Here is a 24,836-nt window from a genome sequence, read left to right as displayed (position 1 = left end):
TGAAATCATAGGATAAGGCTTATAAACCATCGTTATTACTACTATTGGTTAGCCTCTTCAACTATCTACAATCAGTTACAAGACAATAACTACTCCATAATTATAATAATACCAACAAAGTCTAATTTGGAGAAAAAAGAGTAAAGGCTTATTAATATTTAATCTATATATAGTGCTAGGCAAAAGAAATATGAGGTGCACCACTCATAGGATTTTTTAAAAGACTTCATGAATTTTTAAAAATATTTTACCTTAAAATTTGTTGAATATTAAAGATGGCCTTATTTATTTATATCATACTACTTAACACTATTAATCTCTTTTCCTGAAACCTTTCCAATCTTTCCAATCCCTTCGTTGGTCTACCCTTTTCCCTCCCATTAACCTCATCATTAATGTTATTCATACCATTTCCTTAAATCACTCTTTTCCTTCTTCGTTTTTTTTATATGTACTTTCTTTTACGTATTGCATCCAGTCCAGGCAAGTAACAAGCCTTGCATTTTCTCTTCTTTTTTTTTTAAATTATTTTATCTTACAAGTTCAGAGCGTAAATCAAGCACCATCACCTTGAAGAAACGTTTGTTAATTGGAAGTTCCTCTTCCGTTGTAGAAGGAGAAGAAGATAGCATTGTTAAGGTTTGCAAATGATGACAATTTTCCCTATATTCGTGGACATGTTTATTATGAAACGCAAATATAATACTCGATGTAGAGGTGAAGTAACACTAACAATCTGTTTTTTTATTTTATCAGATTTTGCAAAGGGTCGGTTCCATCAGACTTGTCCAAATAAGTAATTTTGACCACTCTGATTTATTGGTTTCAATTTATTTTTTTTAAATATATGTGGTTTAAATTTCCAAATTTGAGTTAGAGGTTCTCGATTCATAACTTTCTTTTTATTTTTTTGCAGGACAAAATTATCATAAAGCATAGAATAGATCCTAAAAGAAAATTAAATCCTTGAAGAGGTACCTTTTTATTGATTTCTTCAGAAAACTTCCTCAACATATTCTACATAGATATGTAATTAAATAAAAAATCTTCTTTAATAAAGACAATCAAGAATCTATTATCTCTCATAGATTTACTGTAAATTTCATTACCAATGGCTTATTAAGTGCAAAAATTATGTTCTAAGACTAAAGAGGTCGGTCAAGGAGATTGACTGATCAATGGATTATGAGGAACGATCTCAGGTGGCTTTTGTTAGATTCATTTAAGTTGATGTAATGTTTGTAATTCTTTTAATTTACTTTCATTGTTGTTCTTAAATCTTATCATGTGTTGTGGCATGTATCATGCAGTTATATATATGTAGATCGTTTTTTTTTTTTTTTTGCGCCTACCTACCGAATTTTAAGTATTTGTAGTGACAATATCTAAAGAATGACTATGTATTGTTTACCTCGAACGGTGGAATAATATATTGCGACACATTTAATTGAGCAAAAAAAGATAAAAAGAAGTATGGGTAAAGTTTCTTTTATCCAAATTTTAAGTCGGATAATGTATAACATAATATTGAATAGAACTTTGGTTGAGAAAGTTGATTCATGTTACTTATTATTGGTAAAAAAAAATGGTCCATATTTTCTTTTGTTTTTTTGCATGTTCATTGATAGCTTTACTACATCCAGTTATTGTTACTGTATGTAACTATTTGCATAGAGTTGCATATAAAAAGATATTCTTAACACTACTTCTATTTTAAGGCATTTGAGAAAGCTATCTTTATAGACGACGAGTCAGTAATTTGTGCACTTTCCATAACATATCATCAATATATTTAGTGTACTTGAAATGTAGATAGCTAATTTATGATCTTCTTATGAGATTCCACAAAGAATTATAATGAACATATTGGTATTTGTGACTTAATTCAATTATAGAGAATTCAGTTTTATGTGTGTAACAAGATTTTTTTTTTTTTTTTTTACCTTTTCTATAAATTTATAACATTATTATTTCGTTAGTTTACTCATATCTTTTCTATCGCGCGAAGCGCGGTTAAATTCACTAGTATTCAACATATCTCTCTCAAAACACATCATTATTATTTGAAAATGTAATCCTAAATTCCAATATGTATTTGAGTCATTGTATAGCTTTTCAAACAAAGATGAGGCAAAAATGTGTCTTTCTAACTTTGACTCTTAATATTCTGACATACAAGAAAACTAGACAAATTAAGACAACTTAAAAGTGAAAAAAGCAGAGTGAAAAAAAAAAAAAAAATAGTGATTCCAACAGTCTCTCCAAGTTATATAGACTCATAGAGGCTATAGTTTAGCGATTAAATCAACAAAAAAACTAAACACAATACACAACAAACGTCTTTCTTTTATTCAAAGATTTAGCGTCACAATGTAATCGAGTCGTTTATTTTGAGTTTTGATGGATCAAACTACGTATAAATATATCGTATACTAATTAATTTTTGTTGGTACTTTAACCTTCGCCGCATCGCCTTTATAACTTTCCATCTTTATTTAACTACCATCTTATTTCATTTTCATATCAAATTATTAAAAATTAGAACCAACTAAAACTATGAAAAGTTGTTTCGAGTTGATATCATATTTCTCTTGAAAATAATCACTGTATTAGCTTAGTTCTGAAAAGCTTTATCTCTTCTATTTTGACTATATTTACAAAAACTTATTTTATAAATTCAATAATGTCTTTTACAACTGCGCCAAACGAGGAAAAATTAACTAGTATATATATAATACATTTACCCTATCAGTTACGAAACTTTTGGTTTCTAACCATTATTTGCCGTTTTCTAGGCAAGAGCAATTTAAATACTTAGAAACAGGGAGTATCAATCTCAACAACAACATAGTGGTAAGAACATGATGGGTACTCGAATTCAAAGAAAGGCTGAGCAGAAAACCCAAGCAGGCGTTTAGAGGTGTTGCGGATGCGATGAAGGTAAAATAATATAGATGAATACGTTCTTAGTTTAATTTTTTCTTTTATTGTTATTGTCACAATTGTTTTTTAAAGTTTCAATAAAGCTCAATAACGTGATACCCACAAGGTCGGTGGCCAGGATTTTTTTAAATCCAGTGGGGTTCAAAAATATGAAGTTAAGAAATACACGTAAAGGAGTGGTTGGTTAACATCTACTATATATACATAAAAAAATAATTTTAACCTCGTATATACACTGTAATTTTTCGAACCCCTGGAGCCTACCTACCTCCGCCCCTAATACCGGCAGAGGCGAATGTAAATTATTGGTAGCGAGTTCATTTGAACCAGTACACTTTTGGGGCGGAGCATAAATTTATGTGTAAAAATTTACGAAAATTGAAACAAATTAGTAATAGATATGAAGCCACAAACATACAATGGGTTCAATGCTAAAACCTTAAAGGATGTTATTGAATCCATATTGCTTAAATCCTGGATCCGCATCTAGATATCGATATCAATAAACTATGTTATATATAATATAAATTATGTTAGGGTTATAAATGTTGTTATTGTGATTATTGGTGTTGTTATAAGTATCGGGATGTACTCTTTATTTTCTCAACCATGCACGTTTTCTGTCTTGCAAGATTAAAAGTTGTAATGAGCCGACCAAGAGGATTATTCTCTTTTTTCCTATCTTAGGTTTGAATTGAGATACTTTGGCCCTTTTCCTGTGTTTTGGATGAGTTTTCAGGTAAGTTTCTCCCCTTCTCTCTTCTTTGGTATGATACGTATTAAATTTGATGGCATTTTTCCAAAGGAAATAATTAATTGTTCTTTTAATGGAATAATTATTGTTTTCCTCTGAATTCGAATATAGTGATGAGACAATATATATTTTGAAGGCTCCTTTTAGAAATAATGAGAAAGAGATGCTTAAAGAAAGAAATAGCATGCAAGATTTATCAAGTTCAAGTCCCCACACGTCAATATTTCTTGGTTGCCACTTTTCACGGTTCAAGAAAATCTTTAATTTATGTCTGAAATATGTGCATTTTGGTGGGAATGGATATGGTTATCAAAATTCCATATATCGGTCCCAAGATATGGCAGATTTATAACGTCACAATGCATGATATATTGTTTGCAATAGAAATCTCATCTGTATGGACATGGAGGAGTTGATAACATTTTTTCCGGTAGATGGTTGTACTGCATATTAATTACGTCATTTGTGGATTTCTACTATGCTTTTTTAGTATTGTATCTATATTATTAGTGATTGTTGGGTTAATGGCCTTCTATAGAGCTGTTCATTTTGATGTGTAGCACCAGTAGGGTGTGCAACTTTTTTATTATTATTATACATTTTTCAAAAAGTGGAGGGTATTCGCAAGATCTTCTTCTCATATAATAAAGATAAAAATTGAAGAATACTTGCAAAATAACAAATTAAATTAGGGACAGGACATGCAATGGCCAACAGGTCAAAGTAAACCCACATTTGGGCCTAATACCATGAACTACTGTAAGACAAACTATTCCCAAGTCACTGTCAATACCCGAACGCCTCAAATGCCTTTGGAAAAAAAGGACTTTCTGTGGCAACTTTGTCGCCACCAAAGATCAACTTCTTCCTTCTTCTTTTTTTAAGTGGCAATTCAAAAGGTCTCCACTAAAGGTTAAAATTCATATTAAGCCTTCAACAACTGTTTCAAAACATGTATAATATGTGTATACTTATACAGTGATTGAACTTTCAAAAAATATTCCAAAACATGTATAGTATGTGTATATTTATACGTTGATTGAGCCTTCAGGAAATATCTCAAAACACTTTTGTGGCGACTTTAAAAGTCGCCACTAAAGATTCGCTACAAACTTCCGTTTATTTTTCTATCTTCTGCTAGGGATTAAAAAAGAAGAACTAAATAAATAAACTAAAGTAACCATCATCAAAACTTAACAAACTAAAATATATCATCTACAAACTAATAAAATTAGTAAGTATACATTTATTAAACATAAATTATACGTTAATTATACATAAATTATATGTTAATTATACATTTATTATACACATGTTATACAATAATGATACAGTTTCTATACGCATGATACATTTTTTATATATATACAATAGTAATACATATTCTATACAACAATGATACGGTTTCTATACGTATATGTATGATATATTTTTTTATACGTATGCTGTATAATGATACAGTTTATATGCACTTTCTATAAAGAATGATACAGTTTACATACATATGCTGGAATTATATATACACTTTCTATACAAGAATGATACAATTTATATACACTTTCTACACAAGAATGATACAGTTTATATACACTTTCTATACAAGAATGATACAGTTTATATACACTTTCTATACAAGAATGATACATTTTATATACATATGCTGGAATTATATATACACTTTCTATACAAGAATGATACAGTTTATATACACTTTCTATACAAGAATGATACAGTTTATATACATATGTTGGAATTATATATACACTTTCTATACAAGAATGATACAGTTTATATATTGTATATGTATGATATATTATCTAGACGTATAATACACTTTCTATACAAGAATGATACAGTTTATACATAAATTATAGGATACATTTTCTATATTATGTATGGAATATGTATAATATGTGAATCATTAGTGTATAATCAATGTATTACTAATGTATAATAAACGTATGATTAGTGAGTATACGTTGATGATACATTTATGGCAAAAGTCATAGACAGTCCCCTAAACTTTATCACATTTCCTCATAGCTACCTAAACCTAAGCTTGTTCTAATTGGATACCTAAACTAGTACACATTTGAACCACTTGGATACTTTTTCCTGAGGTGGCCAAAAACGTGTTCTTCATCCTCTTGAAGCGCGTAAAACGAATTCAAATAATATTTTTTCTTTTTTTTTTCCCCATCTTATACACCTAATAATAGCCAACATAACCTAAATAATAATAAAAAAATATATTAAAAGATAAAGAGACTCCTCAATCCTCCCCCTCATCTTTCTCTCTCCCTCCAATTCTTTTCCTCTTCTCTCTCCAATTATACTTTTAAACTCAACCCATTTCCCTTGTTTTCTCTCCAAGTAAAAGAAACATTAGATTTGGGTAATATAATTTTCCCGGTGAAATTTGATTTTTTCCGGCGTGACTCCATCTTCTACTGAGTTGCAAAAGGACTTTTTAAGCGAAGTTCAGCTGGTAATGCTCAATGCAAATGTCATTTCTGATTCGTAATTATTACCCATCAAGTGCCCAAACTAAGTTTGGCATTCAGAATTATTTGCAATGCAATGTCAGACATCTGTTTTAAGCCATCATCAATCTGGATAACCACTTGATATTTAATCTGTTTGAGAAAGACCAAAAAAAAAAAAAAAACATGGAAGGAGGAAGGGTGGTTCCTACAGTGGGATTGCTACAGCTGATAGTAAAGGGAGAGGGAGGGGTTTGGGTGGGGTGGGTTTGATGGAATAGTAGGGGAAGGGTTTGGGTGGGTGGCGGCCACTGTGGTTGGTTAGGTCAGAATAAGGTGTTTAATTTTTTTTAACTCAATTCTTTTTTTAATAATTTTTTGGACTAATCTGCCACATGTCGTCATTTAATTGGTCATTTTGCCACGTCATCGCGAGTGTAGTACAAACATATTATATTTTTTGCTGATTGTAAAAAAGGTGCCTATATGGTACAAATTCGGAGTAGTTTAGGTATCAAATTGGAACAAGCTTAGGTTTAGGTAGCCATGAGGAAAATGTGGTAAAGTTTAGGGGGCTATCTATGACTTTTGCCTACATTTATTATACACAAATTACACAACAATGATACAAACCTATGATACATTTTCGATACATATGTGAATCATTAGTGTATAATCAATGTATAATGTACATACTAATGTATAATATATGTACAATTAGTGATTATACGTTGATGATACATATTATGTATGGAATATGTATAATATGTGAATCATTAGTGCATAATCAATGTATAATGTACGAACTAATGCATAATATATGTATGATTAACGAGTATACGTTGATGATACATTTATTATACACAAATTACACAACAATTATAAAAACCTATGATACATTTTCTATACATATACGGTAGGGATACATATTCTTACAACAATGATACATTTTTTATACGTGTGATACATTTCCTATACATAGTTGATCTTCGGTGGCTTTTACAAAAAAAAAAAAAAAAAATTGATCTTTAGTGGCGACTAAAGCTGCCACAAATAGTCCATTGTTTTGCAGCGGACTTTTTTAGTCGCCACAAAAGGTCGTGCTGGCTACACTTTGGGTTTGGAGAAACATGGGCCATTCGGGGGGGAATAGTTTGGGCCGGACGGCCCTTTATGTCCTTTTCCCATTAAATTAACCATTGATATATTGGGCCATATATAAAATCAAAATAGCCCTAAGTTTTTGTATTTGTGCGTAACTAAATAGGATTTTCACGATCGCGCGGGCGTAATTGAGGATTGATTGAATTATAACATAAAACATAAACAATCACTCCTTTGTTTTGCTATTATAAGTTAAATCTTGATTAAGTTCCAGATCAGTTATCTAGTTAATCATTTAATTGCTTGATTGGATTAAGACAAATTACAACATGACCAACAAATAGAAAACTACGGTTTCATTGTTATTTTCTCTCAAAACAGATCAGGAACCTAGTATGGGAAGCTAGTTTGATAAAATAAAAAAAACATCATACCAAATCTTAAAGTCAACTGCCTCTAAATTTAAGGTAGTCGAGTAATATTACAAATATTCACTAAATGATGACAAGACTATTATGATATTGAAACAATGAAGAGAGGCATATAAATTGAAGGTATTGTTTTATACAATTCAGACTTGTCACTTGATACTTGCATTTGCACTTTTTCTCTTTCAAAAACTTGCATTTTTAATTAATTGAACTAGTGATTATACTATTTAAAACAATGGCCTTCGTTTATCTGTTTACCCTATGTCATACATAATTTGTTTATTTGGAAAAGAAAATGAAAATGGCATAACAATGGCATCCCATATGATGAGTAATATTAGTTAACATGCTATGGAGCTATAACTCATGCGGTAATTACGAACAGTAAAAGCAAAACAGCTGTAATTCGACTTTTGAGATAGAAAGTTCAGAGAGAGCTAATCAATCAATGCCAGAAAGTTTCATAGGCTAACATGTTTACAAGCTAGTGAAATAGAGATGGAGAACAGGCAATTATCTAATTATCTAAGGAATATCAGACTCAAACCACTATCTACGAACCTTTGCTCTATTCAAAGCTCGAACTCCTACTCCCACGAATTAATTGCATGAGTGCATACAGAAAAAACCAAAAATGGAACACAAATGTCTCCATGTACAGAACTACACGAACTTTCACCAAACTGGTGAGAAAAAGCTTTACTGCTGACTTCACTTTCTACTGCTGGTTCCAATTCTTGGCTTGCCTTTAACCTCAGACTCCTGTATGGAAAAAAGCATACATAGATTGTTTACAGCTGTAAACACGAATATACTTTCTTTTTCTTTCGTTTGGGGATTGATGAGTATATATGGTTCAAACATTAAGTAACGATAAAGAAACCAAGGGTTCAGTTCTTGATCGAAAAAGAAACCAAGGGTTCAGTTGTTGATGGAATATACCTGTGGGAAGTGCAAGAAAATGTTTGTTTTTGCAGTTGATGGATTATGATTTTCTGCACCCTTGCTCCAATCATAACAAACCTATACACAAAATCGGATAAACAAATTGAAAACTGAAGTAAATTTGCATGCAAGACAGAAAATCAGAAACTTCGGTGACAATAAGACATTAGCAGATTCAAGAATTATGGGAAAAGGAGAAACAAAAGGGGGGCATTCTGCATTTATGCTGGCAAGGAAAAAGCTACACTGGAACTGGGGTAAGTATCCTATAATGGTTTTCTTAGTGTCACAGAGAACACACCCTTGTGAAAGGGTGAGCGTGCACAACAAAATATATTCATAGTAAAGGCTCTACTGAACAAAAGTAACAAAAAACATACCGCATATGCATAGATTGAGCCATCATGGTTGAACGCGCTGCAAGGTATGGGCTGGCTGCATCTTGACATTGCCTAAAGGAAACACACAGAAAAGTCACAATGGGAGATGCCAAAAGTTGGGGCTGTTATAAATGTTAAATATAAAATATTCTTGTCTTGACATGCTATGAAGAATAATCTAGTGTCAAAAACATAATAGCGTTCCTAGCGTTATTGAAAAGCATGCTAGTGTTCCATTTGATATCACTATTTGATTAACACAGATTTTTGTTGTTAAACTTGATAATGACATGTATTTGTAGTAATGATTGAAAAGCAGTTCGATAGAGAAAATATATATCCAAGGTTAAAAATACAGAGAGAAAGAGGGGGTCGCAAACAAACAACTGTCTTAACATGTTCTAATTTGTTGTTCTTTTTGACTCCATACATAACCAATTTGGAGAATGCCATAGAAGTTTCTTCAAGAGGAACACAGTTTGGATCTTAAGCAATAAAAGGTACCTGAGGACTTAACATAATTGTTTTCTCATAGATAAAAAACCCAGAAGTAGTATTTCCTTCACGAATCACTGTCTGCTAAAGTTTATGGGTCACCCGCCACCCTGATGGAAACTTTAAAGTAATAAATTTGCAATCTGGCGTGCATTAAAGAAAGTGGTACAGTTGATGTGTACCAAATAATCGGAAGATTCGAGAAATCCTAGAAACTCCTACACTGAAAAACCTAATATTCAGAAAGGTCTATGCCGGCCAAGTAAGGTCTTATAGAGCAATCCTCTTTTGCAACATGACAGTTTTTATTTTATCATAATCAAATGAATGAATATACAACAAATGAAAAGAGATATTTGGTTTTTAATGTTCAGAAACTAGGATACTCTAAACAAAGAAAGATGCTTTATCAATTCATGCATTTAATGCTTTATCAATTACATGCATTTAAATGCATGCCAATTTCATTCATAAAGAATACATGCTAGAAATCATATAACGCAAAGAAAATGACTGAAGTTTTTAGAGATTAGCACATAAAAAGGATCAAGGGCACCTTAAGCCTCTGTTTGCTATCTTTGTCCCAAAAGTTGAAGGAACCATCAGATCCGGCAGTTGCAAATGTTCCATGTGTCTGGGTGAGGCAGAAGTAACACATGACAAATGAGTTGAAGTAGCAATATTAGTAGCATTTAGCAATAGTATAAAGTCTATTTGACAATGACAACTTCCGCGAAGACCAACTTTAAGAAGCTAGTCCCAGTGTAGTATTTATCAACACAAGCTTACTATAAACTTTCAGGTCTCTTGCTCTTACACTTAGCAGTTCACCCTGCTCCACCTAAACTAAGAATACCAGTCTAAGGTAAGGACAACTGAAATGGCACAATCATAAAGCTTATAGATTTTAATTACCCAAGACCAGAAATGTATATGCACCATATATTGGTTCTTCTGACAAAAACTTGCTAAAAATGGTCAACACAGCAGTTAACTGGCAATTTCTCTGTCAACACTATATCCACCAGACATTATTAAGAAAAAAAAAGATATGAGAGACAGCTACACATCCTCTACCTCCCAAAAGATGCAGCATTAGAAGACAGAGAGCAAAGTTTATAGAGAATGCGGACTGCAATGAATAAAAATATCTTACAGGATGGAAATTCAGAGAGTTGACTGAGTAAATTTCGTTGCCCTCCCTGTGGCATTTGAATGTGAAGTTTTTACTTTGTTGCGAATCATCAAGATGGTGCACACCAACCCGTCCTTCAATAGAGCCAACCTAAATATAGGATGCATAATATTAAAAAATGATACGTGTCTCAATGAATCTAGAACCTCGATGCATCTGATATGTGTTCAGAACATCAGAATATAAGGAATTATCGACAGACCACATGTAAGATGTAAATAAGCTATAACCATAGGGAAACAGTCAAGAATGCCTAGGACAGTAAAACCCAAATGCAACATAGAGCTCCTTTTCAGAAAATAACTAAAGCAGATTCAATATTTTAAGTATCTTTCTTAAGGAGGAAGATTCAGTAGAAGTGTCTTTAAACATCACAATGCATAAGTGAAGGTGGGAATTGGTCCTCTTTCCATTATCTCGATTACAACATTGGATCAGCCTGTAACATTTATTACTTTTTGCTTTCTTGGACTTTGTAATGTAACGCTTTACAAACAACAGATCTACAAGAGTTCAGTTCACTGTTGATAGAAAGCTTCCTTGGTTGCGTCCCTCAGACTGTAATTCAAGAAAGTCCAATCATTTCCTCCAACACCCGCTCCCCCAAAACAAAATACCACTGGAAAAGACAGAAAAGGTGAAATGGGAAAAAGAAATTTATTAGAGAGAGGTCAAAGCAGTTTGAAGAACTGGGACTGTCTCATAATAGCTGGCCATTGAAAAAAGAAAGCCCAAGTAAGGATGAAGTGCTTGGGCAGATAAAGAAACTATAGCAAGCATCACAGAGAGAGACTTTGCAATATCAGCTTGCATCTCCCAATTTAGTAGAACTCCACTAAGAGATTTACCTCCTTCTCGAGGCAGCACAAGTGGACTAAAACTTTGAGGAACAGTCTGATTTTGTTGATTTGAGTATGTTAACAATTATTCAAACACGACGCAAGCCTCATGTAATAAATGGTATCTTATGCAGATCAATTCTAGTCTCTGGCAGAAGAAATTATGTAAGAACACTGTCATCATAAGGAAAGGACCTTGACTCTCTAAGTCTAAGTCTTGGCAAAACTTGCCAAAACAAAGGTAATAACACTCTTTTAGACAGTCTCTTTATTTGTTCATCTTTAGTTTGATATAAGAAGGAATTTGTATCAGCTCAAAATATTAAGCTCTGAGATCATTCTCCAAATACTCTGGCAGTTGTATAAGGTGGGAAAAAAGTAAGAGACTGAGCAATTTAACATAGCATACGAAAGAAGGTATTAGATCATGCAACAACAAAACTACACTATAAAATAGCTACTCACCAGGAACCCTTGTTGATCAGGGAAGGCAGCTAAACACCGAGTTTGATACTTTAAGGGTGAGAGTATTCTCTTGAACTCAGTCTGTAACAAGTTTAAGGAAATATAAGCTTTTAGCAATCAGAAGGAAATGCTAGTAATATGTGGATGCTGCAGAATGATTAATACTTGAATATCCAACAACAACAAAAATTCTGCATGTACAAACTTGGCTTTCCCACCTTTTCTCTAAAATCTAATCTAATAAAAAATATATGTAGCATGCTTAAGTTTTCTCGATCTTTCCCTTTTTTGATTAGTGATTAGTGAGAGTAAAAAGAAAATCATGGACCAAAACCTATGAAATTGACGTTATTAACATTCTAAATCTTTATTTTTGGTTAACATGCAAGCCTTCAACTTTAAATTTTCTGAACTAAAAATGCACTCTCAAAAGGTTTTACTAATATGAGAACCTTTCATCAAATGTAGAAGGTCTGGATAATTAACAATTGGTTTAATATTATACTATATATTACCAGTTTTATCACTCTATCCATAGATTGACCAGGCACCTACAACTCCTTAAGCCCACGAAATAAAGAAAATAGTTGGCTGCCAAAATTGTAGAAACACCAAGACTTGACAAACTAGTCTCTCCAGTAAAATCATAAAGAACAGACGAAAAACTGTAGCAATAAACCGCAAGTGCTGGACTGTACATTTAGTGCAGGTAGTATCTTCGGATAGGGCAGACTCCCCTAAAAATGTTTGCCTCTTGTCCTTATTCTACAATTTGCAGGTTGAAGTAGTGGAAGCTGGAAGATTTGTGAAGGAATTGCCAAGATTGGAGGGGGAAAGATAAATGGCATTGACAAGCAGTTTGCAGGAGGTAAAACGATGCACTCCGACAGTTGATAAAATGGGATTGATTGGTGAAAAAAAAGGCCTTTTTGCTGCTCAAGCTTATCAACAAAACTGGATTAATTCTGGGAAACAAAGTAGCTTGCTTCAGTCGGACAGCTTTGCTGGGGCTTGCTTTACCCAAGAGAATCTAAAAAGAAGAGGGGGATTTCTGTTGAATAGGTGTTACACATGTAAAGCAGAGATGAGACTCCAAGAATCTACTTTCATTGTGTATTGTCGAAAAGAATGTCTTGTATATCTTCTCGAGTCTATATGCCTAGAGTGTATGATACCTTACACTCATAGAGATGCATATGTAGTTGGTGCGGGTGGAAGGTGAGCAAATCGATTAGAAGAATATGTATCATACTATTCCAGGCAGCATTCTGTGGACCTCCCCGAAGGACAATCACAGATCTCACGAAGGAGTAATTTACCCCCACTCCCTCTTTGAAAACCAAATTTTTAATGTATGTATTTTTGGTGTAAATCCACATATGCAAATGGTATAGATGGTCTTTTGGATTTGATTAGCTCTGTAAGCTTAACCATTGCATATTCAGGATGCATCGTTTTTAAAAATAAATCTTGATTTCTACTTCCAAAGAAAACATGACATTAATGCACAAAAACATTTGCACAAAAGCACTTAATCTTTATTAAAGAAACTTCATAAAGCTGTCTTATAAACAACAAATTGCTTATTTAGGAGTTGAGGACAAATAAAAAGGCAATAACATCAGAAAAATATCTACTACGCTATAAAATATATTTATAATGAAGACATCACATAATAATAGTACAGTATGTATTGCCAGCCAACAACAACATACCCAGTGTAACCTCACAAGTGGGGAACAATACCAATTAGCTAAAATAATGATTAACCTAATTACTCACAGGTACAAAATCTAGCTGCAAAAATCTGTTGAATGACCTGAATAATTCCATCAAACATGAGGAGTAATACCTGAGGATTCTGCAAATTGAATACTATAACATTTCTATCAGCTGTGCCAGCAACCATCAGAGGATGTTTCACTGTAAGTGCATAGCAGCGGTCAGGAAGTTGTTGGACATGTGCTGGATTTGGCTGTCTCAAATCCCAATACCTGGAAGAAAATTGTGCCCAAGATTACAATGCTAAATACCACGTTCATTACAGAATCCAAAGGAAATATTAGCATGTGAACCCCAAAAAAGAACCTTACAAAAAGCGGACACTTGATTGACTACATATAGAGAGTAATGACCTAGAATGCAGGAAGTGAAATGAAATCCCCACCCTAGAAAGATGCACTAAAAAGGGCAGCCCGGTGCACAAAGCATCCCACGTTCTCTAAGCTTATGCTTACTATTTTGAGTAAATTAACGCCAAAAGCTTATGATTTACTACATGAATCATCTTTTCGACTAACAAAACAATATTATGAAACTCCAATTCTCCAGTCACCCACAGAAATAATAAAGTTAGTTGTACTAAGGCTTCACTTGTTTTTACTTAATAAGGATATGAATCTGAATCATTCAGGTCTCAGTCCGTTAAGTGCATTTATTAAACATCTTAGTAGATCTGAATAAATCAGATATGTACCAAAGTTTTAACACCATTTAGACCTTAAAAATACACATTTTTTTCGCTCTCAAAAGTCTCCGTCTTTTTCTTATCGCAGAATTCACACTTTGCCATCTCTCTCTTCCAACTATCAACCAGCCAACCAATCTTCTCCTCTTGAACTGGCAGGATATCAATTCCTGGCTGGCTATTTGAGATTCTCCAGTCATGATTCTGTATTTTAGTGGCAGTTTTCAGTTTTGAGGTTAGGGTTTAACAAGAACCCTTCTGAAATATGATTTGAGAAGACCAGTGGCTAAAATAGGAGACATCAGTAAAAATAGCAGGTTTGGATGGGGTGGGTTAATTTCAATACAAAGAAGAGTTACTTCTTTGGTGGTGGCAGCAGCTAAACATTTCTCCAATCTATTGTTGCAGAATTGTTTAATTTTTCCATCACCTCATATCTTCCGAGTTCCGACTATGTTGCAATTGTAATTGTGAGTATTTCGGGTTTGTTGAGAAGTCTTATGTTACCTGGTGACTGAGGAGTGACATATGCCCAGTATAACTATCTATATAGGTGATAATTTTCAAACCAGATTTGGGTTACTGCATTTCTAAGCAGTGAAATTCATCTGTTCAAATGATAAACTTTTTCTATTTCAAGTTATGATTTGCCCGATTATTGATATAATATTTAATTTCCTTTTTATTTGAATTGTATATTTATTATGTTTAAATATAGACAATTTACACAAATTCAGTCATCAGATGCTGAAAAAACAAAGGGAGACTTAATAGATATACCCTTCGGCCATCTAGTTTGCCAAACATGGCCGAAGTATACATTACCTCTACACTTCGGCTGTATAGGTAGGTATATATATATTATATATGTATAGGTATGTTATGTACAGGTATGTACAGTATATGTATATTTAGTATAAACTATACACTACCTATACACATGTACATATTTTGTAAACTAGATGGCTGAATGGTATTTGGCTGTAATTTTCCCAAAAACAACACTCTTAATCATTTGGTGTTCTGATCTAATCTAAAAACAACATCTTAACATTCAGATGTATATTAAGATTCAGCCATCTTAATTTTAATAAAAACAATGGCCCCTAAGACGGATATTTTTGAGAAATGCGATATGCAGCAAATTCTACTTACCTCAAAGTCTTATCCCAGCTTCCTGTGACCAAGAGACTCATCTCTGGGATCCAAGCCAAGTCCCTGATGGGAAGGTCATGCATGCCTACTGTTATGGGTTGACTACCAGATAACGGCCACATTTTCACTTGCTTGTCACAACCTCCAGAGAAGACAGTCGTCCCATCATCCTTCCAAGCTGAGCACAAAACCTGCCAGAAATAGATTGTACAGCTAATAAATCCAAGGCATACAGCAAGATCAGTAAATTTACCAGCAAAATGCCAATATATTACCGGTTGTTCATGTGATATAGCGGCCTTGGGTACAGTTCCAACGTTGGTTCCACTTCCCATTACTTCCCAACATCGTACCTAGAAAAGCTCACAGAATAAGATTGATTTCCAGTTCCATTTAACCAAAAAAACCATCTAGAAATAGAAGAGAGGCAGTTGTACCTGAATATTATTTCCCCCCTCTTCCCAGTCCTAAAATCGTACTAAGTATTAATGGGCCAATATGTAGTGTAACTACCTCGGTAATTCCTCCATGTCTACGACCCATTCAACAGACAAAAAGAAAACTTCTAAGAAAAAACTTCAAAACGTCTTTGTCTCTGTACAGTACCCTACTCCACCTTTTAGCCCATTACCTCATATTTTGATTGAAAAATCATTTAGAGTATTATCCCACTTCGAGGTTTTAGCAACTACACTAATGAGCAATTAAAAATTATTTAATTATCACATACATATTAGATCCAAAATTGGAGTTATCTACACAAGTAAGAGATTAAAAAGTTCTATTAACTTTTCTAATAATATGTAAACAAACTATTTGGGCAGAATACAAACATGAATTGCTGATTGGAGAGCCTTGAATGCTTATCAAACGTTTTTCATGCTCAAAAACTAATATCAATCAACTACACCTCAATCCCAGTTAGTTCAGTTCAGCTATATGAATCATTTATATATTTTCCGGTCTATTCAAATCCATTTATTTCCAGTACCAAATCATTTATCTTTCAAGGCAAATTCGGGTTATTTAAATTTCACAGTTATCTCTACTCGAAAAGTACTAAGACACAAAAAAAATTCTAGAGATGGGGAAAATAATAACGGAAAGCAAACCTGGTTATCCCATGAACTAGCAACCAGAAGATTAGCCTTCGGACTGAAGCAGAGGCTTGATACAGAATCAGCAGGAGGTTGTTGAACCTTTTGGAATACATTACCCAAAATGTTAGATACAAATTTCATGCATGACAAACAACAACAACATACCCAGTGTAATCCCACAAGTGGGGTCTGGGGAGGGTAGGATGTACGTAGACCTTACCCCTACCTTTGTGGGGTAGAGAGGTTGTTTCCGATAGACCCTCGGCTCAAAATAAGTGTAATCAAAGCAGGATAGAAAGAAATAACAAAGCAAACTAGGTAACCCGGTAGTAGTAAAATCGAAGAATAAGATACTATGCGTATACTAGGTAAGGCTACTAAACAAGGAGAAGATGAGAAGAGGAGACTAGCACCCTCTGTCAAAATTTATGTGATACAGTTCGGATTTCGAGAGTCAAACTTCTTTAGTTTGAAAGTGGATTAGGACATGCAATCTTTAAGTTTTTTGAAAAATAATTTACATATTAGAAACTACATAAAAGTACTATAAGTCACGATAATTAACAATTTAAAATATTTAGAGGGCATATGAATAAATCAAAGTCAATGATTTTCTTGTTTGACTCTCAGAATACAAAGAATATCACATCAATTGAGACAGAGGGAGTATGCAACACTCAGCTACCTACTATCCTTCTACCCTAATCCTTGACCTCTATACACAAATTTCAAATTTTAAGCATGCGAAAAAAAAAAAATATCCTCAAAATTAAAACAACCAAGATATCACTAGTTTCTACAACAGGAAATTTCTCATTTAACTTCAACAACTAAAAATTCGTACACAACTGATTTTCAGTACTAATCCGAATATACATTCCAATTTATATACACATATCATGAAACTTTACACAAAACAAACCTATAAATAGCAATTATACAACAAACTGGGACAAAGAAACTTTAAAAAGCAGATAAAAAAATTGGAATAAATTAAACAAAAATTGACGAAACAATACCTCAGTAGACTTGTTAGGATTTGTATTTGCAGCAGTAGCGCCACCAAATATCGACATTGAATTTTCTTATGCTAGCTACAATGAACAAACAAAACCCAAAAGTTTAAAAAAAAAAAAAATGGATGAAGAATTCAGAATAAAAATACCACAAATCCACTTGAAATAACAATGTCTTACTGATAAAGAAAAACTCTAGTATTTGACTGAGACTCGTATAGTTTTTACAGAGGATTAAAAGCTAGCTTATATAATGAAAGATTTGAGCGTACAGTATACGCAGGCTTTAGTGTTTTTGCCGACTGTTGCCTCCGCTTCTACTTTTGCTCTCTCCTATAAATTCAAGGTATACGTCCAGACACGGAAAAATATTTACGGGGGCGTTTGGTAGTGAGGAGTTCTTTTAGAAAATAAGTGGTATTTTTACTTATTTTTTATTATTTAGTACTCCCTCTGTTTCAATTTATGTGAATCTATTTTCTTTTTAGTTCATATCAAAATGAATGACCTCTTTCCTAATTTAGAAATAAATTCACTTTATGAAATAATTTACAGCCACACAAATATTCAAGACTTATTTTGAACCACAAGTTTCAAAAGTCTTCACTCTTTTTTAAATATCGTGCCCAGTCAAATGGGTTCACATAAATTAAAACGGAGGGAGTGAGTAAGTAAAAAAAAAAATATTACTTCCGCTGGTTCAAAATAAATGTGCACTTAGTATAACACTTTGTGCTTTCGGGCTATGGTTTGACTTGTAAAATAAATCAAAATGGGAAGTGTAGGAAGCGCTTTGAGAACCTACAAAACGTAAACGATGAGTTTTTGGGCATATTAAAGTTGGAATTTACGCAACAGACCATGCTTTCAAGTGAACTTTCGCAAGGCCTCACTTCAAGCGGGCATAACCCCCTCATTCGTTGAAAATTTGGGAAAACTTCCTTGAAATGAAAGTTGTAGCCCTTTGAAATGCCTTTTCATCTATACAAAGACCGGGCCAAACGGATCTCTATACAAAAAGTTATGCCCATTTTACTGAAGACAGTATAGCAGGTGCGGCACCTTTGCAATTTCGTATTTTATAAGTATCCAACGTTGAGGTTTATTTTTCCAACTTTTTCAAGTACGAAAAACGTTCTAGAGAGAGGTAGAACTTGCCCAAGGCATCAAGAACCCTTCAAGGTGAGTTTGAATGGTGTTTTAAAGTTGATTCTAACACTCCAATACTCTTATTAACAAGATTAAACCTTGAGAATTCATAGATTATTGCTTGAATCTTCATCTTGGACAAGAAACCCTAGAATCTGAAATTCAAGATTTGGGTATAAATGTCACGACCCAATTTCACTAAGTCATGTGGGCACCTACCTTTCCCACCTCAGCATGCGAACCCTTAACTCAACACTCACAATTTATAAAAAATAGCGGAAGAAAGAAAAATAACGAAGTCTCACAAATATAATATAAATAAGCGCGGAAGTAAAAGATTTCCACCCCAGTATCTGGTCTGGTCATAGAAGAGCATCTAACTAAATACTACAAGTCTGGAAATAGTCTCAAAATCATGTCTTAGAACAGAAAACAAGACATAATAATAGAAAAACTCTTCGAGCAGCGACCGTCCTCATGCTCACCCTAAAGAGATTCGAATCAGCAATCCTCAAATATCAGCCACGAGGGGTAGGAGTAGATTTATCCAGGTACTCTGCATTCGTAAAAGAATGCAGCAACTACAGGTCAGTACAAACAACAAATACTAACCCCAGTTCCACAACACAATAACAATCCAATCACAATGATGATAACAAGTGTAATGCAATGCAATGATATGGATGATATGAATGCAAGGCCATATATCAACACCCTGTACACACGTGCCTCGAGCGAAACCTCGTGTCTCAATGGTCATGACCTATGGGGACCCGTAAAGTCCATGTACTATGTCGCTCCGCAACACATAGCCTAGAGACGACCTTTCCACCCTTCACTCCTGCCGACCATCCCGTATCACACAGCATAGAATGGTCGCGCAATTAGTATAAAACCTCCCAAGTATTTCAAAAACAACACAGGCCACATTGTCTCCCCCGGTCAAATATATATATATATATATATGCAAGATGAGTGTTCAATGTATGATTCAAGTATGCAGATGACAACAGCAAGATCTTTTATCAACACTCATTCTGCTCCGGTAAATGACCTTAGATCACGGACTCTCATCTCTCTTTCACGCTCTCTGACAAAGACCTCGGAGGCTACACTCGCTCACTTATCATCATCAGTATCATAACCATGCAATATCAATGTATCATGGAAATGAGTATGAATACGATGCAATGTAATATCAACAACCAATCCAATCCCAAGCAGTACCACAGAGGGCACACAAGTAATGTCAATAATAAGGCTACATAATAAGCCACAATGGAATCACAATTCTCATCCCTAGTCTCAATCAAGTATAGCACCGCAAAATCATAGTCATGATATATCACTAGTCACAAATACCCAATGTCTCAACGTGGCAGTAAGCCAGTAAGTAAATAGATCAAGGCAAGTCAACAACACAACGAGGTGGCTAGCCCCCAAATTATACAACAAGGCCCAACCTAAGTCAATATCCAACCCAACTTCATACTCTAAGGTTTACATGTTTTTCTCCAACTCAAACTAACTATACATATGCTTCGCTAACCGAATTCTAACCAGAAGGTAAGCCATAACCTACCTGGAAGGCGGAATAGCAAATTCGAAGTGTCAATCGTGCGCCTTGACCTTTCATTGCGCCTCAAGGTAATGAAAGTCTGGCTATATCCGAATTTAGAATTAGAATTAAGAAGAATCATCATTCAAATCTTACTTCTATTCAAGTCCCAAATCCTAACCCATGTAGTGGGGTTTATGAACTAGAAAGGAGAAATTGGGGATTCTAGGCGTAAACATGAAATTCATACTCTAGGTGATCAATTCCCATCAATTAGAAGCTATATTAACTCATGAAATACTCAAATTCGTATTCTAGATGAAACCCCCAATTTTGGGTATAAACCCTAACTTTAAATCTCACAACTTGCCACTAATAATGAAGGAATCATGTTTATGTAGTTACTACTCAACAATTCCTTGCTTAATCAAGCTTAATCCACCAACAAATCAAGGTTTTATGATTAATAACTTATTCTAGAAAGATACCCCAAACCCTCTCTTATTCTCCAAATTCTATGGGGTTACTAGCATGGATTCTTCCTTAGGAAAGATAATGGAAGGGATTGAGATTAGAGAACTTACCCTTAAGAGAAATCTGACCAAACCCTCCTCAAATCGCCTCCAAGATGCTAAGAAAATATAATATAAGGAATGGGAGGAAATAAGGGTTTCCAAAGGCATTTAAATTAGAAAACTGCCCGTCGGCCACTTTTGCGGTCAACAGGCCACTATAGCGCAGCCACTAGAGCGGTCACCCTATAGCTATAGCGCCCACTGCTATAGCGGTCACCCAACCTCTATAGCACCACCGCTATAGCGCTCACCCCACCGCTATAGCGCTCACCAAACACCAGAACTTCCAAACTTGAAATCGACACCCGGAACCACCCCAGAAACTTCCGGACACAAACCAAATATGCAAATATACATAAAAAGGTGTTACGAACGCACTTGTAAGCTCAGAATTTCCAACGGAGGTCTCATTTTCTAAGTTAACTCCCCAACGGCCTAAAATTAACTTTCCAACACTAGCCCAAAACACACCGGAATGCATTGGGAACCTAACCGGGCCCACCAATCAGTCACAAATGATCATCCGGACCTCTTGGAATTGACGAATTTCCAAAAAAGGTCCGTTTACCCAAACGTCAACTGTGAGTCAAACGGTTTTCACTTAAAAGCCAAATTTTCCAAAAACTACATCAAAGCCCAAACTAAAGCCTAGGCAACCATGCCACATGTCCCCTCGGGTCAAAATAGTACTAATAAGGCTCGGGGACGTGTCAATGGGGGGAAAAATGGTCAAAAACGCAATAACGACCGAACAAATTGTTACAATCAAAAGGTAAGATCTTCCTCCTACACTCAAATATAGTTATTTATTTGGTATTTAAAGACTGTAAGTTCTTGAATTAGTTGGTGAATATGATAGAAAATCATGAATGGTTATATTATTAGAATGTTGGTTAAGGGTTGTTGTTGATCTCATGGGTGATGGTATTTATATCTATATGAGGGTGTAGTATCATCTAATGGCAAGAAGATAGGTTGTTGGATGAAGAAACACCATTGACGAAGGTTGTGGAGCTTCATGCCCACTAGGTGTTTGATAAAATGTTTAGATGACCAAACCATGAATGTTCTCGCTAATATTGATTCCCTTTGAGGTATATTGTTATAGATTACAATCGAAAGAGGTGATTGAACATCGTAGTACACTTAAAGGATGAAATCGAGGTATGTAACGCTAACTCTCTACGTGTGGGAGTGTTATTGATCTTCCCCACGCCACGTTCTTTCACGATTACTATGAGTTGCTTTAGATATAGAGTTATGCTATAGTCTAATGAAAATCTTCAGAATTTCTCTTTAAACGATATAGTTTCGTAGTTCGTTCATGTATGTTATTTCGAATAGCATGAACTCAATACGTTGTCAGTGTATACTCATGTTTGACATCCCATGAGTCTATGTCTTGAAAACCCAGAATGCTTATGTACAATTAATACTCTAATCCTAGAAAATTAAATGTTCATTGACGTAATGAATAGTGATTTTGTCAGATTCCTCTCTTTTACCCCTTTGTCTTATTTATATATTTTTATGATTGTCTTGTACATAACTAAGAGTGGCAAGCGGATGTCAGATATGGGTAGGTCGAAAATAGGTTAAACAAAAACAAATAAGCATAAAAATTACTAGTAAATTTTTTTAAATAAGGAAATAAAAAATTTAAAAAAATTTAAAAAATGAATAAAAATAAAATAAAAATATTTTTTTCCAATTTTTTAAAAAAATAATTACAAAAATAAATTTAAATAATATTAGAAAAAGAAGCTACTCCTGTTTTGTAGCTTTTATTCTTATGAATGGAGGGCAATTGATTAGTCAGTTTAGGCTCATATGATGGGCCAATTTGGGTTGATGATTTGTGATGGGTCAACTTGGGCTAGCCCAAATCAGCCCATCTTCAAAATCACTTTAGCCCAAACCCATTAAAGCTTGGGCGGATCAAATGGGTTTGGGCTAGTTTTGCCACCCCTAGGACAAGAGGGTGTGACACTTTATTTTTTTCGACAAAACAAGGGGTCATTTTGTATTATTGAAAGAGGGAGGGGTTCATTTTACACATATAAAATTTCAGATCCCTTCTCTACCCTAACCCTCCTCTCTCACGACTTTTAGCCTTGTGTTGAGAGCTCTTAGCTCTTCTCTGTTTCTTCTCCGACCAACCAACTCCGGAGCTCCGGTCAAACAACGAACCACGATTCCAAATCACCACTGCTTCATCTCTAAAGCACCAACGAACAGCTAACCCGCTTTTTTTGCTTCTCCTTTGTCCTCTTCTCCCGTCCAAGCAAACACGAAATTCGGCGAAGCTCATCGTAGTGACCACGCACTACCACCGCTCTCATTTCCCTCTTTCTCTACTGCTACTTCATCTCTAAGATAACTCACCAGATCTGGCTGAAGATTGAAAGCTCCGGTGAACACAAAACAACTACCACCAACAAAAAATGCCACAGCCCGCACTCCCTTTTCTCTCTCCTTCTCTCTTCCTTTGATTTCGTACAGGTAGACCACCAGATCTACCATCACCAATCGCTAGTTGCCGAGACGTTTAACTACAGAAGTCATTCATCTTTTAAGGATATTAGTGAAGCAGTATATGGAGAGGAAGAGGGACTTACACATGGTGTTCATCGGCCTAGAAAAGGCATATGATAAAATTTCGAAGGAGGTTTTATGAAGATGTATAAAGGATAGAGGTGTACCTGTGACGTACACTAGGGCGGTTAAAGACACGTATGATGGAGCCAAGACACGGGTAAGGATAGTAGGAGGTGACTCGGAGCCCTTTCAAATTATGATGGAGATGCACCAGGGATCAACTTTTTACCCATTTTTGTTTACCTTGATGACGGATGAATTGACGCAACAAATTCAAATTAAGGTTTTATAGTGTATGTTATTTGCATATGACACAGTTCTGATAGACAAGAATCATGGAGAAGTCAACGCTAAGCTAGAGGTTTGGAGATAAACCTTAGATTCTAAAAGGTTCAGGTTGAGTAGGACCAAGACAAAATACTTGGATTGCAAGCTCAGTGACGATACGCTTGAGGCTGGCATGGAAGTGAAACTTGATACCTAGGCCATCCAAAAGAGAGGAAGTTTCAAGTATGTTGCGTCTATTATCCAAGGTGATAAGGAGATTGACGATAATTTCACACATCGTATTAGTGCAGGACGGAAGAAAATGAAGGCTTGCATCGGGAGTCTTGTGTGATAAGAAAGTGTCACCAAAACTTAAAAGCAATTTCTATAGAGTGGTGGTAAGACCATCTATGTTGCAGGGCGGTGTGTTGGTCAGTCAAGAACTTTTACGTTCAGAAGATGAAAGTTGCGGAAATAAGAATGCTGAAATGGATGCGTGGGCATAATAGGAGAGATAGGACTAGAATTAAAGATATTCGGGACAAGGTGGAGAACAAGATGCGAGAAGCAAGACTGAGGTCATTCAGTCATGTGTAAATGATGCGCGAATGCCCCAGTACGGACGTATGAGAGGTTGACTATGGGGAAGAAGTATTGGCAAGAGGTGATTGTACAAAGACATGACGTAACTTTAATTTACCGAGGTATGGAGGACACAAATTAGGGCAGAAGGCTAGTAGGCAGTTTAGCATTGTCTAGCTTATCCTTCAATACTAGTATTTGTAGTACTATTCAGACTTGTATTCATACTTAGCAGTTCTTGTACTAGTGACACCGGATTTTGAGATGGTTGTACTTATGATTTCGCAATTTTATGATTTAAAGACTTAAAAATTGACTTGTATATTTATTCTGCA

The 24,836-nt window shown here is 34.7% G+C and overlaps 1 protein-coding gene and 1 long non-coding RNA gene across 4 annotated transcripts; one reads left to right on the top strand and one right to left on the bottom strand.

Moving 5' to 3' along the window:
• Nucleotides 1–215: 215 nt before the first annotated feature.
• Nucleotides 216–1,342, top strand: LOC132051053 (uncharacterized). Its single transcript, XR_009413556.1, has 2 exons — nucleotides 216–639; nucleotides 757–1,342. It is a non-coding gene; the product is annotated as an uncharacterized LOC132051053 (long non-coding RNA).
• Nucleotides 1,343–8,102: 6,760 nt separating this feature from the next.
• LOC132050072 (protein RAE1-like) lies at nucleotides 8,103–18,122 on the bottom strand. 3 transcript variants are annotated; one of them, XM_059441114.1, is made up of 12 exons: nucleotides 18,045–18,122; nucleotides 17,776–17,850; nucleotides 16,769–16,855; nucleotides 15,932–16,009; nucleotides 15,657–15,847; nucleotides 13,887–14,028; nucleotides 12,035–12,115; nucleotides 10,692–10,820; nucleotides 10,092–10,169; nucleotides 9,041–9,112; nucleotides 8,658–8,738; nucleotides 8,103–8,477 (listed from the first exon to the last, which is right to left on the bottom strand). In XM_059441114.1, exons 2-12 carry the CDS (start codon nucleotides 17,830–17,832, stop codon nucleotides 8,427–8,429), a joined length of 1,047 nt encoding a protein of 348 aa, XP_059297097.1. In that variant the 5' UTR covers nucleotides 17,833–17,850; nucleotides 18,045–18,122; the 3' UTR covers nucleotides 8,103–8,426. The 3 variants fall into 3 exon arrangements, with proteins under 3 accessions (XP_059297097.1, XP_059297096.1, XP_059297098.1); XM_059441113.1 differs by having other exon boundaries at nucleotides 17,953–18,115; XM_059441115.1 differs by lacking the exons at nucleotides 8,103–8,477; nucleotides 8,658–8,738; nucleotides 9,041–9,112; nucleotides 10,092–10,169 and adding an exon at nucleotides 10,530–10,550 and having other exon boundaries at nucleotides 10,596–10,820; nucleotides 17,953–18,117.
• Between the last annotated feature and the right edge of the window lie 6,714 nt (nucleotides 18,123–24,836).

Source organism: Lycium ferocissimum, chromosome 3, assembly GCF_029784015.1.
Source record: "Lycium ferocissimum isolate CSIRO_LF1 chromosome 3, AGI_CSIRO_Lferr_CH_V1, whole genome shotgun sequence".
In the NCBI taxonomy this organism is placed as follows: Eukaryota; Viridiplantae; Streptophyta; class Magnoliopsida; order Solanales; family Solanaceae; genus Lycium; species Lycium ferocissimum.
This window is presented reverse-complemented; position numbering and strand designations above follow the sequence as displayed.